Genomic DNA, 16,980 nt, shown 5'->3' with positions numbered 1-16,980 from the left:
CCCACTACCACCGTTAGCATATGTTCAGTACCGCCATGTTTAGCTCGCTCCAGTTGATCAGAGTATCGATCATGTAACTTTTTCTTTAGAATGGAACCGTGAAAAGTCACAAAAGTAAACATTTTTATGTTTTTAATTCCCATTCTACTCTTTACATGCATTCAAAACGATAACTATACTCACTAATGCCCGTTTTCATCATTTTCCGAAAGATGACAAATTCATTTTTTGGAAAGTGATGAAAACCGATCCTCTTCTTTTTATAATTATGGCACTGTGCCACAGAACAATATGTAGCATTTCTTTTTGAGTTTACTTTATTATTTTCCATTATAGCAACGAAGTAAAATTAATTTTGTTTTCTGATTGGTTGCAGAGTCGTCGTACGACGAAAATCGGATGCAGTGTGAATCCAGCAATAGGGCTTAAAGAAAAAGAAGAACAGACTTATAATAATTAATATTTGAACATATGATTTGGACAGGCTTGACAACTGTACTTTAACCTAATCTCATAAGTTTACAAACAATGATACTTTCGACTGTCTCGCGTGTACTTGTTCTGTTTACCGGGTTAATTAGTATTGGGACGTGTAATAACGCATATAATGACTTTTTTAACGAGGAGTTGCTGCTGAAGCCCCTGTCGAGTGGACATGTCTATGCTTATTTTCAATTTACTACAATATGGGAAACGGCAAATTGTGCAGAAACACGTGAGTGTGCTAAAATAACCAAGGGTTTATAAGCTGATTCTATAATGAGTCGGTAGTTGGAAATTTTAAGTTTTAGGCCTTTATTACAAAAATAATCGTAACTGAGTCGTGAAATGAGAGTCATAGTTTTAAGTCAATGCACATTGTTTTCAATCTACAACTATAATTTATATTTCACCATTCAATTACGGTTATTTTTATGAGGACATCTTTAGGCTCTTAATCAGTTTTAATCTAAATAGATGACTGATTGTTTTGCATCTAGAAGTTGTTAATTATACAATGAGTCGTTTAGCTCAACTAATGAGAAAGAGTAAAGTCGAATTTGGTCAGCTTAAAAAATCGATAGTCTTAGTTGTACAAGTTGATTGTTGGTCAATTTCATCAATTCACCAATATGACTTATAGGACTACTGACTACCAACTCATTGTAGAATCAGCATTAAGCCATAAGAAGGACGAATTACAGTTAATTATTTTTATTACATTGGGCTGTAATTGGTCAATTTCTTACAGCTTGAGCTTAAAATACCTATTGTAGATTCAGATTAATCAGAAGTCTTAATCAGAGTCTTATGTCTGTTTCTACCAATGTAGATTAACTTCAATCTTGGTTTTATGATGAACTTACTGTTCATCTTTTTCTAATTTTTAGAACTAAAAAAAAGACGAACAAATTGAACCGAGATTAAAGTTAATCTACATTGGTGGAAATGGATATCAATCTTGTAGGTTGGGTCTACAACCTCGCTTTAAGAAGCTTAAGCTGTAAATTACTTTAGATAAATATTACGAAGAATATTACTACGTTGACCCACCATCAGAGGTCTATAGATATTTGCAAAATTCTTGCAAGTGCTTTGATACGCATATATCTCTATATAAAATCTCGACTAAATAACTCTGTCAGGTATATAAGGTACATTTCCAATACAATGCCTTACTGATGAGTCCAGTAGTGGAAGCTGGGACGAAACGCCATAATTACGTGATATTCTTTGCAATATATTAGATTAATTTAAAATAAAATAAAATGGAAGACCATTCTTTCGGATATTGAAAGTTGATCCTCCTTCCTTCTCTCCAACTCCACTTTTATAAATACAGCGCTTATAAAGAGAATCCCTTGGAGGAACAGCTCAGTATTATGCTGCTCCTTGCTCTGATGAAGTGAAATGCAATGTTCATGAATTATTACTGCTATCTATTGAATTAATCGTGTAATTATTTACTAACAGCGAATAGGGCGTTTTGAGTATACATCCATATTAGGTCGTCCGGTTATCTTATTATTAATTGTTATTAGTAGTAATTGAAATTATTATTTTTCGCCAGACAAATTTGAGCTATTGTTATTAGATAAAAGATAATATTTCTAGTTCAACATTCGCATCTCTTTCCAAGGGGATTGGGTGAAATCATAGGTCGTCATAATGTTGATGAGTTGCATGTTACTTTAACGGAAGGTTTGTGGAATTATCAAAAGTGGGGATATCCTTTTCATGATGCTGGACCTGGTGCTGAAGTCACTGCTTGGTTTAATAAAGACATAACAAAGTAAGTGATAATACAAAAAGAAATAAAATAAAATTTTAGGACTAACAATAAGTGATAATTATTTTAATTATGTTAGTATTCATAAATATTAAAAATTATATTGCAAAGTAATTGAATTTGATAATATGAATAAAAAGGGGCAAAAGAGCTGATAATATAACAAAACCAAAAAACTTTAATTCAAATAATAATGATACATGTAGCTGCAGACGTTTCAACTCCGATCGGGTCATTCTCAATGTTACAAATAAATTCGTTATACAAAATTTGTTATCCTTCAAAAATTACTCCATTCATATTCTTTATGCTTTGCGTCAAAAAGATGAAATTCAAAAGTCAAATTGTTTGAATTTGAAATAAGATGTAGCTTGAATTTGATTTTGATATATTGTAGATTTAGAAAAATAGATTAAACTAAAAAATATTTGGTTGCTGATGTCACAACTTCAGTTGTGTAAAAAATAAAGTTATAAAAGCATAGTAATATGTAACATGTTATATTTTTTTTCTAGCATAGAGGAGGAATGGAAAGGCCTTACAAATGCTTTGGCTGGATTACTCTGTGCATCTCTTAATTTTGTTGATACCTCCAATAGCATGTCGCCGGAGTTTACTTTCCGTCCTACCAGCGTTACGGATGGACCAGTGAATTCTAGTCATTTATATTATTCGTCATTACCGAGAGAGATAGTTTGTACTGAGAATCTAACACCATTTAAAAAATTATTACCTTGCGACTCCAAGGTATTTGTAAATTACATATTATATTACTACATCTGCGTCATTATATTGATTTATAATCAACCATTTGTCTTTCCTAGAGAGGTCTAGCTACATTGTTAAATTCTGCGCATATTCATAATACAAATTATCATTCCATTGGAATACATTTTCGGTCGATATGTCGCGATACAGCCTGTATGAGAACATCTTTAGAACTACGACAAACTGTTTCCTTGATATATGATACAATGGTAGATGCGAATCAGGTGAGTCAATCTATATGATGTTATTACGAATTACATGTATATTTGTTGATTATTCACGTCTTTAGTTTGCATAGGATTGGTCGATACGAAAATTTTTTGGAATGGGACTTAAAGGCGCATGTCCGCTTGCAACATTAAGTAACATTTATGTTGATATATCAGATAACAATACGAATCACATGTATGAATTAACGCCATCGCCGAGTGCAAAAGTTGTTAGTTTGCGTGGTGGACAGCAAAATGAAATAGCAGTATACAACATCAAAGCTCATTCCAGTAAAGGAATATTTAATATCGCTGCAATACATAGTGCACCAAAGAATAACGCAATACTTTATCCTTCAATCCTCTACGCGAATAGGTATATTATTGGTATGTTCTACACACATATAAAAAAATTCTTATAAATATATCTTTATTTTGTATTATATGTATAAGATGAGTCAATTTAATGTCCCATCTTAAATATGTTCCCTACATTTTTTACAAAAAATATGTTTTAAATGAAAGATGAACACTTTTTTTGAGGGGTCACATATTTTGGTCATGTTATTTTTATTTTTTACGACACGCCAAAGAATATATAAGCTACCTCCACTTTTTTAAGTAGAATTGTGTGATTTTTTTACATAATATAATTTTTATACAATTATTATATAAAAAAAATATGTAGGCAAGATGGATAATTTTTAAATAAGCAATTATGTGTTTTCTTTATACTAATAACTAATTGATTCACCTCATTATTAATAAAAGTATTAAAGTATGATTATGAAATAACATGTTGTGCCGTGATTTATCGGCACTAGGTTCGGGATCTACCAAAGATTCAGGAATCGCGGCGTAAAATAATAATTTTCCTTTTTTGTAAAAAAAAGAAAACAATAAAATTTATTTAAGACTTTAATCATCGTGATTAAAATTCTTACACTTTCACTTAACACTACACGTATCGCGCTAATTTCAGAGTTTTGGTTTTTGATTGACTCTTCGATTGCGTCGGTCATCTCGTTTTTATTAGAGATCATTCTTGCTGATTCGGCGCTTGCTCATCAGCGTTTCTTAATATCTTATTATTAGTTCGTTTAAATTGGATTTTATTTTGCCAGTTGTTTTTGACCTTTGTGCAATTTGACCACTCGTGACAAACCGTTTATGAGATATTTAATATTTCGTGTCAATATATGTGTCAGAATAAAGTATAAAATATCTTATAAACTATTAATAACAAATTTGAAAAATAAAGGCAACAAGTCAATCCAAGATGTATTTGCTAATATTAAACTTTAATAATATAAATTTAAAATATACACGTTTCAATCTATTAGGTCATCTTCAGTGTAGTTAATTAGTTGAAATAAATTTAAAATAAAAACAAATAAAGTTATATTATCTACATTATAAATATCTATACGATTGTTTTTAACCCTCTCTTCTAACATAATTAATAAAATTAAAGATAATATAAACATATAACCTTCTAACATGACAAATACTTCGCTCGCAATTCCTCCACTATTCATCTTCAAGTGATAATGAAGTTCTTATTATAATGATTCCGCTTCGATAAATGGCACTTTGTAATTTCGATTTGGTGACCCGTAATCTGATCATTGTCGTCAGGAAAATGTTAAATTTAATTGTCAACTCATAATTTTTTTAAAATTAATGTAATAGTTAATTTAATGAGTAATTAAAACGGTGTACCTATCATACCTTTTGAATAATTTTGAAAAAATTGCAAAGATCCACTTATCGTCAAAATTTTTTTTTTGTTACGGTTGAAAGAAACAATATTGTGACAAAATTAAATTTTGTTACAATATTTTTTCTTTCAACCGTCACAAAATAAGACTTAATTCGAAGGTGAAGTGAAAAATGACACATTGCAAACATGGAGAGACATTCTAAAAAGGGAAAAATTAAGTAATAGGAAGGAAAATTAAAATTAAGAAGGGGATAACAATTATAATATGGAAGACAGAGATCATTGTGTCACTTTGTTTATTCAATCCATGATCTTCTTTTTAATATGGACTATCTTCGAAATCAATCTTTTATTATAAGATGATTTATTATCTAACATTTTAACTTCATCCCATTTAAAATCATGATCAAAAGTTAATTGGTGATTGGTTAATACGGAAGGTAAACCTGTTTTCTTAATATCACTCACATATTTATTGAGTCTTGTTTTTAATAGTCTTGTCTACACTATTAATTTTTTTTATATCTCTGCCTTAATACTTTTATATACATAATAATTGGAGGAATCATATTTTGTAAGAAAACATTACACAATTTCATATTAAAAAAAGAAAAGGTGATTTTCATATCTTTCTGATAAAAAATAACGTTATCAAAATACACATTTCTCGAAACTTAAATCTTTCAACTAAACATTTATTTTATAAAAGGCGTAGGTACATGCGAATTGTATATATATAGTAGACGAATGCTGTTGGCGTTGCAAGTAGCGAGGACACTCGTTTAGAGTGTAAACGCTTTCCTAAAAAATTTTGCTCGCACTGCGAGAAAAATGATACTTACATTACTAACAGGAGTCTACCTTTTCTTTCAATGTGGATATTTATATAGATTAATAAATTATTCATATGTATTAACATAATTTTTCAGGATATGGTCAAGAAAGAGGCAGTTTAGTGACTAAACTATACAACAATCACTGGCAGGCGTTAGATATAATCTTATTAGAAAATATTCCCTGGTACTTGTTGGTTTATTTACATTCCATTACAATAACCTGTAATGAGCAACAAGTATATCCTTGTAAGTAAACATAAAATAATATGTGTAAGATAACATAGAGTTGTCAGGAAATTTATTCGCTATGGAACATGCATGATTTAAACGATCAATAAAATTTATAAAAAACGTTTTATTATTATGAAAACTACAACATGATTAGATGTCGGTACATTCTTTATTATTACAGTGGCACAACGTTATTTACCTGGAAGGGAGAGAAAAAATCCATATTATTTAGAATTAATTCTGCGCTTGCTGCCACATTCAGTAACGAAAATCACCATCGACATGGATTATTTATTCCTCAAATGGCAGGAATATCCGCCAGACGCTAATCATGGATTTTACATGGGACCAGCTATAATTACAGCCTTATTGCCCATAGCTAGAAATTACACGGCTTTGCCGCTCGATGGAAGTACAATTACTTCAAGGTTTGTTTATTTAACAATTGTCTCTTTTGCTAATCAAATAAACAAAAATCTTTTCTTCTCGTTGTTATTATAAGCAAATAGGTGATTGAAGCGATTATCGATTATTAAACTTACAGTTTTAACGCTTCGAGGGACAATTATTTAGTACAATTACGGACAGAGTCCTTGCTTATCAGTCTTCCGACTCCTGACTTCAGTATGCCTTATAATGTCATATGCCTTGCCTGTACAGCTGTCGCGTTAGCATTCGGCCCACTTCACAATATTTCCACGAAGCGACTAGTTTTGAAACGCATTAAAAAGGACTGGAAAGGTAAATTATTCTCCTTTTTTGTAGGAAAGATATTCGGAGCAAAGAAAAAACAAGACTAAAAAATTATAAACGAACTGTATGTATTATATACACGCAAACTGTATCTCTCTTGCGAATAAAAATATTCATGTTCCTTTCCATGAATAATAAATAATTTTTAACAATAAACAGATGCAAAATTTTTCTTATGTGCGATTATCGCAGAGATTACGGTGACAAAATCTCTTTGAACTTCTTTCCTAACAGAAGATACGCACTTTTATATATAAAACAAAACATCATCACTTTTTAATCTTTATCCAATGATAATACTTGCCATAAGTATTAAATAGTGCATTTATCCTGTTTTGTATGTTCACATATTTCTATTTAAATTATCCATTTATATACATGAATCAAAACTTACATTAATGTTATAATAGATTATAGTAGATCTCCGCAAAATAAACTGCATTCCTTGACTATCATATATATGTCAAACTACTAGAGGTCTCCTATTCAGTTTAAAAAAATATAATATAACAATTAACATAAGCTAACTTTGAATGGTCGCGTTCAGCAGATTCAACTGTTGCGGAGCAGATATGTGAGCGCTCGCTGTTATTGGCTAATCTAAAAGAATATATCAATAACAGTGAGAATGCAGTTTTTTAAATAATAAGCAATTAAAATTAATCATTTATTTCATATTTCTGTATACTTTGAAAGAACATGATTATATATATATGTATATATCTGTTCACCATGCATTACTGCTATAACTATGCACTTAAATCATAAAGAGTTAATTTTAATTGCTTATTATTTAAAATTATCACGCAATATATCAATATATTTGTTTACCTTTCCCTTATCACAATTTTTCTCATCTTTCTCTTCTCGCGTTTATACATTTATTTTCTCTTTTATTTTTTTAAACATGATAGGAGAAACACTCTATATTCTGTAACTAAACACAATCTGACTCAAATCGATGTTCTATTTATATAACTCAGTTTTTTATTCTGTAAAGTTGCAAAATCATAACAGTCTTATGATAACCTAACCTAACACAAATTCAACTATTATATTAATAATTAGAATAAATATAAGAAATAACATGTGTGTGTACAAGTGTAAGTCATTACTTATTTATATAATAATAATAAGTAATAACTCACTGTACATTAATTTTGCCTTTTTACGATACAATTTACGAAAGTCAGAGACAAGCATATGCATTTTTTTTTCCCAAATAATCAACAATCGGTATTTATTCCTATTTTTATCTTCGTTGAATACGCTATTCAATAACTAGTCTGTCGATGAGCGTGCGGGGTAAATGCAAAGTTTTGTGTAAAGTTTGTTTCGGTGATAGTTTTCGCAAGAAAGATTTTGTGATTGAAGACTCCGCGGTGTTCAGGGGATCTCTGTTCTCATCGCATGACGTTCGAGTACTCGAATCATTCTCTTCTTCGTCGGATGAACAGAGGTCAATCAACATTATTGTATGTGATGGACACTTTTTCTCTTTGGCTGATTTGGTAGCCTCAGCATTGTCCGAAAATGATTTCACAGCAGCAAGGGCGATTAAAGTTTCTTTAGCTGATGTACTAATGTTGGTTTCTTCTTCTTCAACGGTAATTGGATCTGCATCATCCTCCAGTGGCGCCTTTCGTTTCGAAGATACAGATACGTTTTGCGTGTGGGTCGTCTTTCTTGACTTCGTTTTGCACGCTGGTCCTGCTTTTCTCATTGATAAAAATTTCCGGACATTGATATTTCTCTGAGGACATTGATATTTTGAGGGATCCTTTTTCAATTCATCAATTTGCTTCTCGTTCAATCGGGTAAGAACAACATAAATAGGTCTGCATGTGGCATAGAGTAATTGTGACTGTATACTCAGTACTGAAAAGAAAATATAGATTATGTATATACATATAATCTTCCTATAAATATCTAATAGAGATTTAATATCAAACTATTTTTTAGTATATTAATTATTTTTGAAAAAAGCCCTGTTTTGTTTCTTTATTTGTAAAAGTATAATATAATTGAGTCTGTTTCTATACTTTATCGTTTCTTTTAATTTTTACTTCTCTCAAATTGCTCCTCTATTATTTTATTTGCAGGGAGCAATGCAAAAAGAAGCAGTAAAGAATACGAAAATAGAATAAAAATATAATTTCTCCTACTCAATCTGTACTTCAATCTTTCTATATTATTTTTCTTTAATTCTAATTTTACAAAAATACTTAAAAAGGAAACTATAAAAGCAGATGCAGTAAACAAAAAATACGCGTAAAATAAATATGTTAGACAATATAAATTTCATTAATATTTTCAACTGTATAAAAACTTAGTCAATATTCAATCATCCTCAGCGACGCAGACAATAAAACAATTTTTTTTATTACATTTTATATTGAGCATTGAATTATATTAAGCTATATTTTTTATAAGCTCTCTCTTTAAATACTTTATTTTTTAAATTTTGATTATTGAAAATTCTTTTAGTGTTACTTAATGAAATTTTTAAGTCTTTTGTCTAGTGACACGTATATTCCTAAGTTGTCATTTTACAATTTACAATAAAATACGTACTTGGTTTACTTTTAGAAGAATTCATAAATTTATATTGATGCACATAATGATCAGTCGGTTTATCTCGATTCTGTTTATATGTCACTATCCATCTATCATTATCCATTTCCGTGTCCAACCATTTTGGTCTACACGAATTGCTCAATATCGGCGCGATAACGTGCCTTTCTATTCTATCTAATCGTTCCTGTTGTGTTTCTTCAGTCATAGCCTTTGACTTTTTCGTTAGCATTATGCCAGCAGGTGATGAAAACGGGATGGTAGAAAATCTTGTAAAATTAAGAGAACTCCTAACACGTCCAGAGGTACGTCTGACGATACCATCGGGAGCACTTGCGTTTTTCACATCAACCGATTTAGATTCAGTCTTACTCGATCGTAACTGGAAGTACTCCAGAAATTGATCCTGTTGTAGCTCAGGCTCGACCATGGATAAATCTGGTGTGGACGAGCGCGAGCCACTACACCCACCATGATCTTGTTCACAACATATTTTTTCATGCTCCTAGATAATTGCACAAATAGGAAAGTTTAATAATCAAGTATCGTTGATGCATATGAATTTTAGGTTTACGAGAGAATCAATACATACCTTCATATTTGCAAGGCCCACAAATTCAGCATCACAATTGTCACAAAGATAAATATCATCACATGGTGGTTGAACTATCATGGGAGCTTGTTGCTTTGCTTTTCCATTACTTGATGCAGATGCGTTATGGGATAACAATGTTCGTCGGGGACTGTCATTTCTTCTGTCATAATGCTGTAGGCGCAGAAAGCTTTCTCATTCATTAAATCAAGGAGAGATATAACAAACTATTTGAGGTACTTAACAAAGTAACTATTCTATATGTCAGTGCACCTGTAGATAAAATATATATATATATTTTGTACACACCATGTTTTCATTACGAAATGTTACTAGTAGCTTTCCTGTACTTTTATGATACAGACTAGTCGTCGAGTCCCAATTATTAACATACTCTAATTCATTATGTGGGTACTCAGCTAAATAGGAACAAAAACGTAACAAATATTCACTTCTATGATACGTGTAACATCGGAAAACCAGTTTTTTTAGATTTGCCATCCAGCTCTGAAATGACATTTTAGGAGTAGCACTTTTTAAAAAGCAGAGTCAATCGATACATAATGTTTTGTAATTGAGATATATTATTTAATTGTGTGTGTGTGTGCTTACATCATTGATTTTTTTGGGTCTTGTTAATGGACTTGAAAATTTAACATCTTGAGGCCACCACTCAGGCTTATTAATAACCTTAGTTGTATCATGACCCAGTGAACAATGAACCATAAATAATATAAAACGTTCTAGTTGCGCCTATAGAATTCATTGATATATTAAATTTATAAATAGAATATAGTTTACAGCTAAAGTATACTTATTATACTTAAAATAGATGTATTAGGTGGATCTATATATTCGTTCGATTTTTGAAGGCTAAAATGAAACAGGTGTTTTTCATACAAAGGATGAATTTTAATCAATGATATCTTCTCCGTTTTTGTTCATGACCTCTTGCCATCAACAAAAACGGAGAAGATATCATTGATTAAAATTCATCCTTTGCATGAAAAAAACCTGTTTCATTTTAGCCTTCAAAAACCGAACGAATATATGGATCCACTCAATATTTAAAGTTTGTAAAAAAAAATGAAACTTTTAATTTAGGTTAGTGCAGCGATAAAAAAACAGATAAAGAATAGCGCAATAGTTTTATTGTATTTTTAGATATAATTTATTTAATACAAAATATTTTGTTAAGACAATTACCAAATATTAAAACTAATACAAATAGTATACAATTAAGCACTTGAAAATATTAATAAAATGGGCAAATGAGAATTAATCCGCAAGTTAACAATTAGCGTGAAATTTATTAGACAATATTTAATAATAACAAATTACATAAATTTAATACGAACGTTTCGACTCAATTCGAGTCATCTTCAGCGTAAAAATTCTCAAATATGGTCAAATATTGGGGAGATCTGGTCACAATGGGTAAAACGTATTCCGACTATCAAATCCCAAAGGCGTTGCATTATTGTCAAATTAACAATAACACACTGTGAGGTAGACAAATTAAATTAATTGTGTTAATATTAACAATATAATTAAAAAACAATTTGTGACAAAATAATTCCCAACTCACTGTGACAAAATAATTCTTAATTAGAAGATTAACGTAAGGCTTAACAAAGCTGTATCACATTGTGTAAATTACTGAGAACAATTATCAAATATTTTACAGAAGAACATTTTTCGTGTGAATGCTGTACACTACAACGACACAATAAAGTTGAAACGGCGACTAACAAAGTGAATTATGTTTCCTAGGCTATTATTAATAAATAAATAAGAACTGACAAAGAAACAAGCAATAAAAAGTTCCGTATTGTTAAAATCTTAAACGATATAAAAATTAAATAATTTAATATTGGAAATACATTTTGATAAAAATACATAAATTAGATAAAATAATGTGAAATAATCACTAAAAATTAAAAAATATAAAAACTAAAAAGTAATAAAAAACAAAAATGTAAAAAGTTAAAAAATGTTCTATATGAAATACATATATGTAAGTCAACTTTTAAAATTATTTAAAATATCCATATAGACGCGATGTAAAAATTCCGTATCTGATTTTTAATTTAAGACCATTCACTTGCATTGTAATGTGTGACATTTCAGAGATAAGTCTCTTTCCCAAAAATCTTTCACTGTCAAGAATATGCACCTTGTCCCAATCGAACTCATGATTGCAAGATAATCTATGTTTAGTTATGACTGTAGAATTAGCACTTTTTCTATTGATGTTACGATGTTCATTAATTCTCGTTTTTAATTGTCATCCCGTTAGTCCGACATAAAAAAACATTATATTATAATTTTTACAATTCATTTTGTAAACCACATTCTTTTTTTAACCATGTGGAAGAACATCTTTTCGTGCTTTAATGAGTCTGTCAAGTTTATTGACACTAAAAAATGATAATTTAACATTATAGTCTTTATTCAATTTTTTGAATTTTAATTTACATTGGCAGTAAGGAATTTTGCTACTCCCATTGTTAAAAAAGCTTGTGTCAAAAAACCTTTTAACACGTTGACTGCCACGGCAATTTTCAGAAATCTGGCCTAAAATGACAATTTAATTTAATCACATTATATTATTAAATCCATTTATTGTTTTTTAAAAAAAAGGTCTTACGAATTATCTCGTAGTTAGCTTCTATAACAGAAATCTCTTAGCGGGAGCCAACTACGAGTTAATTCGCACACAGACATATTTCGAGTTTAATCGTAGCTGCACAAAAATGGCAAGTAAACACAGGGCGAGATAACTCCTAGTTGGCGTCCTAGAAAAGAACGCAATCTACGAGTTATCTCGTAGTTGGCAGTCAACGTGTTAATAACTCAATTAATAAAAAATTATGGGAATTATTTAGATTTGCAAAAAAAATGTATTAAAGAGAAAACCAATAAATTTTATTCACGAGAGCAGATAAGGGTGATGTGACAGTAATATTGGAAAAAATGATTATAATTACAAAATAACGAATCTATTAAATGATGAAGATACTTACACATTGGTTAATAAGAATCCAATTAAAAAACTCACAGACTCAATACTCTTATTATTAACTAAATGAGTCAAAAAAGAATATATTGATTCTATTACTTATAAAAGAATTTATTGTAGCGATACTTCCACGCTTATGGACTTCCCAAAATTCATAAACCTGACATGCGGTATAATGTGATACAACTTTGTTAAGCCTTACATTAATCTTCTAATTGGGAATTATTTTGTCACAGTGAGTAAATTGTTTTTTAATTATATTGTTAATATTAACACAATTAATTTAATTTGTCTACCTCACAGTGTGTTATTGTTAATTTGACAATAACGCAACGCCTTTGGGATTTGATAGTCGGAATACGTTTTGCCCATTGTGAGCAGGTCTCCCCAATATCTAATCATATTTGAGAATTTTTACGCTGAAGATGACTCGAATTGAGTCGAAATGTTCGTATTAAATTTATGTAATTCGTTATTATTAAATATTGTCTAATAAATTTCACGCTAATTGTTAACTTGTGGATTAACTCTCATTTGCTTATTTTATTAATATTTTAGAGTAATTAATTGTTTAAAAAATAAGATAATCAAAAGGTTCAGTTAAATAAATCACAAAAACAAACAAGATACCAATATGAATCAACACAAGTTCTTAATGTGCACTTTTCATACAATTTATTAGACATAAATAATAAAACATATAGAAATAAATACAGGGTTGCCACAAATCTTTCATCCTAAAATTCCCTGACACTTCCAGACATAATTTTATGATTTTCCCTCACTTTCAATAATACATATTTTGAAATGTTTTTTGTATTTTCATCCTGATTTCAAAATTGTTAAATATTTTGTTCATCGAGCAATTTAACGTAACAGGATAATTAAATTACTATTAATGTTGCTGACACAGCATTTAATTGTTAAGTTAGTAGTATTTTTTATCTTCTCTTTTTATGTATAAACATGATTCTTTTCCTCTTCCTCTCTTTCTTTTTGCTGCTGTACTTAAAATATAAGGAACATAAATCAATGAATACAGTTTCTTTTTTATCAAAACTATGTCCTGTTTATTCAAATCTCAATTTGCTTATAAAGTTTAACATGTTTGAAAGAAAAATCACAAAAATATAAAATAAAATTTATTTTACTCACTTGTTCACAGGTGACATAGAACTTTCTTATATAAAACTAAAATTTTTGTAAACAAAGATCTTTTTTAGCAATCTTTGCATTTTCTTATTCTTTCTTAGAGCGCTGCTTTTCCAATGCTTTACCATACATATCCCTCGCATTTCGGTAAGATAAAATTAACTTGAGATGGGTGACCATTTAGAAGCATCATAAAAAATTAATTCTCGAATTTAGAGGAAAACTTTTTTTCTCACGATTTTATTCTAAAATTAATGCTAATTAGTTAGTAATACGTACTTTAACAATCTAACAGTAATTAGGGAAAACTGACCGGTATGATCCTACTTAAATTTCTATACGAGTATATATAGTCCACGTATGTCTTTCGTATAAGTGGCGTCGAGTGGCTCACCGCTCGGTGCGATTGACTCGCGATATGTAGACCCGAGTTCTCAATCCCACGTGCGCCCAAACGCGATTTTTCGCGTTTAATGAGCCAAAAAATGACTCCACCAAAATGGTGATTAAAAGATCTATGATCATCAGCGCCGTTCGGATTCGGCGTTAAACTGTAGGTCCTATACATCAGTATACATATTAGTTATAGATATTTGTCTCTAATATCTGACTGAGGTAGAATTCTGTGGATCAATCACCCACAAATCCGAAAAACAATCTGATTCGAGAAATGAATATAGGCCTCGGACAAAAGAGGAAGAGGCCTATAGACGTCTTATGCTCCACATAAGGAGATAAAAGGAGTCGTATCGTATGTCTTTCGTATAATGATAATGAAGGATTGCATTCAGTCGACCAACTACATTAGAACAGTTGATTTGTCGAAGTTTTATTCATCGGAGAATTCTTAACTGGAACATCTACTGCGTATCTATTTTATTTTTATATTTTTTGATGTTGCGAAGATCTGAAGATGGCTCAATATAGAAGCCGAAACATGTAATTCTAATGTCAATATCATATTACATTGTTAAGAACATCAATCTTCTATTTTATCTTCGTAATAAAAAAAAATTTTTTTTTTTAAAGGACCCCTCACAAAACTTATGGAAAATGGTTTTCGGTCAAATTGGCTGAAATTTTAATATGTTATAGTTTTCGCCATGCTGATAAAAAGTTATCATTGCACCAAGTCCCAAAAGTCAATATTTCCCAAGACATAAAGGGAGTAGTGAAATATGGTCATCCGCAATAGTAAGACGTATGTTATAAGTATAAGTGATACATTGATATTTATTCGCGAAATAAATAAAAATCATTTCGCGTGTCGTCAGATTTAGAGGCTTGCGGCGCGGCGGTGTGCGCGGCGCGTGCGAGAGAGAGAGAGAGAGAGGGAAGTGCACCGCTAGACGTGAAGGAGAGGTTGTTTCTTTTCTCTTCAACTCATTATTCTCTGGTTATATTTAAGGTCTAATATCTCGTTAAATATTGCGTAAACTGCAAAATGGTATAAGACTTTTCGACTTAATTCGATCTACTCTACCTGCTCTAGATAGGTGATTTAATCGGTTAATGACACCCTGTGGTGTCCCAGACTAACCGGAAAATATTACATGAACAGTTAGAGCGGACTGAACTGAGTCGAAAAGTCCTCTACCGTTTTGCAATTTTCGACTCAGTTCAGTTCGCTCTGCCTGTTCATGTAATATTTTCCGGTTAGTCTGGGACACCCTGTACATACATGTAAAAATCGAATTTTATTTATTTCGTGAATAAATATCAATGTATCACTTATACTTATAACATACGTCTTACTACTACGAATGACCATATTTCACTACTTTGACCCTTTATGTCTTGGGAAATATTGAATTTTGGGACTTGGTGCAATGATAACTTTTTATCAGCATGGCGAAAACTATAACATAGTAAAATTTCAGCCAATTTGACCGAAAACCATTTTCCATAAGTTTTGTGCGGGGTCCTTTGACATATAAGATTAGTTTTAATTTTTTATTCTTATGCCCTTTATTCATTTTTAAATTTATTTATTAACAAGAGTCCTTTATACATAATTTTATTGGAAAAAGTCCTCTTTCCACAAATGCTTGATCATGACTCAGAATAAGGACTTTTTTCACAAAAATATACAAATTCTGAAATTATCCTGACCTGAAGCAAGTTTCTCCAGAAATGATCAATTTTTAATTTTCTCTAACTGCTTGCATAAATTAATTACTTCTTTTTATGACAAAGAACGTTAAGGCTCCTGAATACTCAGCCAAGAACTCCGTGTTGATGGTAGCGACACCGAATTAATCGGTGGCCTAGCAAAACTGGTAGTTATACACACAAATACAAGCTCATTTTCAGGCCGAAGGCACAGTACTTATACTGTGCCGAAGACGAGCACACAGATATGGGCTCATGCTTGTGTGGATGTGTATAGCGCCTCGCCATGGTAAAAGGCTGAACTAATAGGCGTGGAAAAGTGATGTTTTGACCAGTTTTGACGACAAAATTTTTCTTGCGTGCCATTTTGTCAATATTTGCTTATTTGTGAAAATGTGACTTCCCTCGTACTCGTGAAAGTCCTAAAAATTGGCGGAAACTGCAGTTATCGTGAAATGTTATATGTAAAAGCGTATCTTTCACTAGTTTCATCAGCTGTTAAACTGTGTGATTCTGCCCAAGTATAGGCTCACTTTACGTGCTTTTTACGACCATTTACTATCAGAGGAGGAAAGGATAGTTTCCGCCAATTTTCACAAGTGTTTTTGAGCAATCTCGCCTTTTAAATTTATTCAAATTGTCTTTATTAAAAAATGGGACGCAAAAAAAATTAATGTGTTTTTCTCGCCTATGACGTCACAATTCCAACATGGCCGTCGCCAGTATTCAGGAGCCTTAA

The 16,980-nt window shown here is 30.8% G+C and overlaps 2 protein-coding genes across 2 annotated transcripts in view; one reads left to right on the top strand and one right to left on the bottom strand.

The window, feature by feature from the left end:
- Positions 1-489: 489 nt before the first annotated feature.
- Positions 490-6,895, top strand: PIG-T (phosphatidylinositol glycan anchor biosynthesis class T). Its single transcript, XM_018543973.1, has 8 exons — positions 490-715; positions 2,095-2,272; positions 2,785-3,016; positions 3,094-3,261; positions 3,336-3,633; positions 5,899-6,051; positions 6,218-6,464; positions 6,581-6,895. Exons 1-8 carry the CDS (start codon positions 529-531, stop codon positions 6,834-6,836), a joined length of 1,719 nt encoding a protein of 572 aa, XP_018399475.1. The 5' UTR covers positions 490-528; the 3' UTR covers positions 6,837-6,895.
- Positions 6,896-7,957: 1,062 nt separating this feature from the next.
- The window catches only part of ova (ovaries absent), a 12,334-nt gene continuing 3,311 nt past the window's right edge, over positions 7,958-16,980 (bottom strand). The window contains exons 3-7 of the mRNA XM_018544024.1: positions 10,568-10,708; positions 10,265-10,462; positions 9,956-10,129; positions 9,364-9,868; positions 7,958-8,667 (exon numbers count right to left, since the gene is read on the bottom strand). Of these exons, the coding sequence (XP_018399526.1) occupies positions 8,060-8,667; positions 9,364-9,868; positions 9,956-10,129; positions 10,265-10,462; positions 10,568-10,708 (1,626 nt within the window). The 3' untranslated portion in view covers positions 7,958-8,059. The remainder of the gene's footprint in view (positions 8,668-9,363; positions 9,869-9,955; positions 10,130-10,264; positions 10,463-10,567; positions 10,709-16,980) is intronic.

Source organism: Cyphomyrmex costatus, unplaced genomic scaffold, assembly GCF_001594065.2.
Source record: "Cyphomyrmex costatus isolate MS0001 unplaced genomic scaffold, Ccosl1.0 scaffold413, whole genome shotgun sequence".
Taxonomy (NCBI): domain Eukaryota; kingdom Metazoa; phylum Arthropoda; class Insecta; order Hymenoptera; family Formicidae; genus Cyphomyrmex; species Cyphomyrmex costatus.
This window is presented reverse-complemented; position numbering and strand designations above follow the sequence as displayed.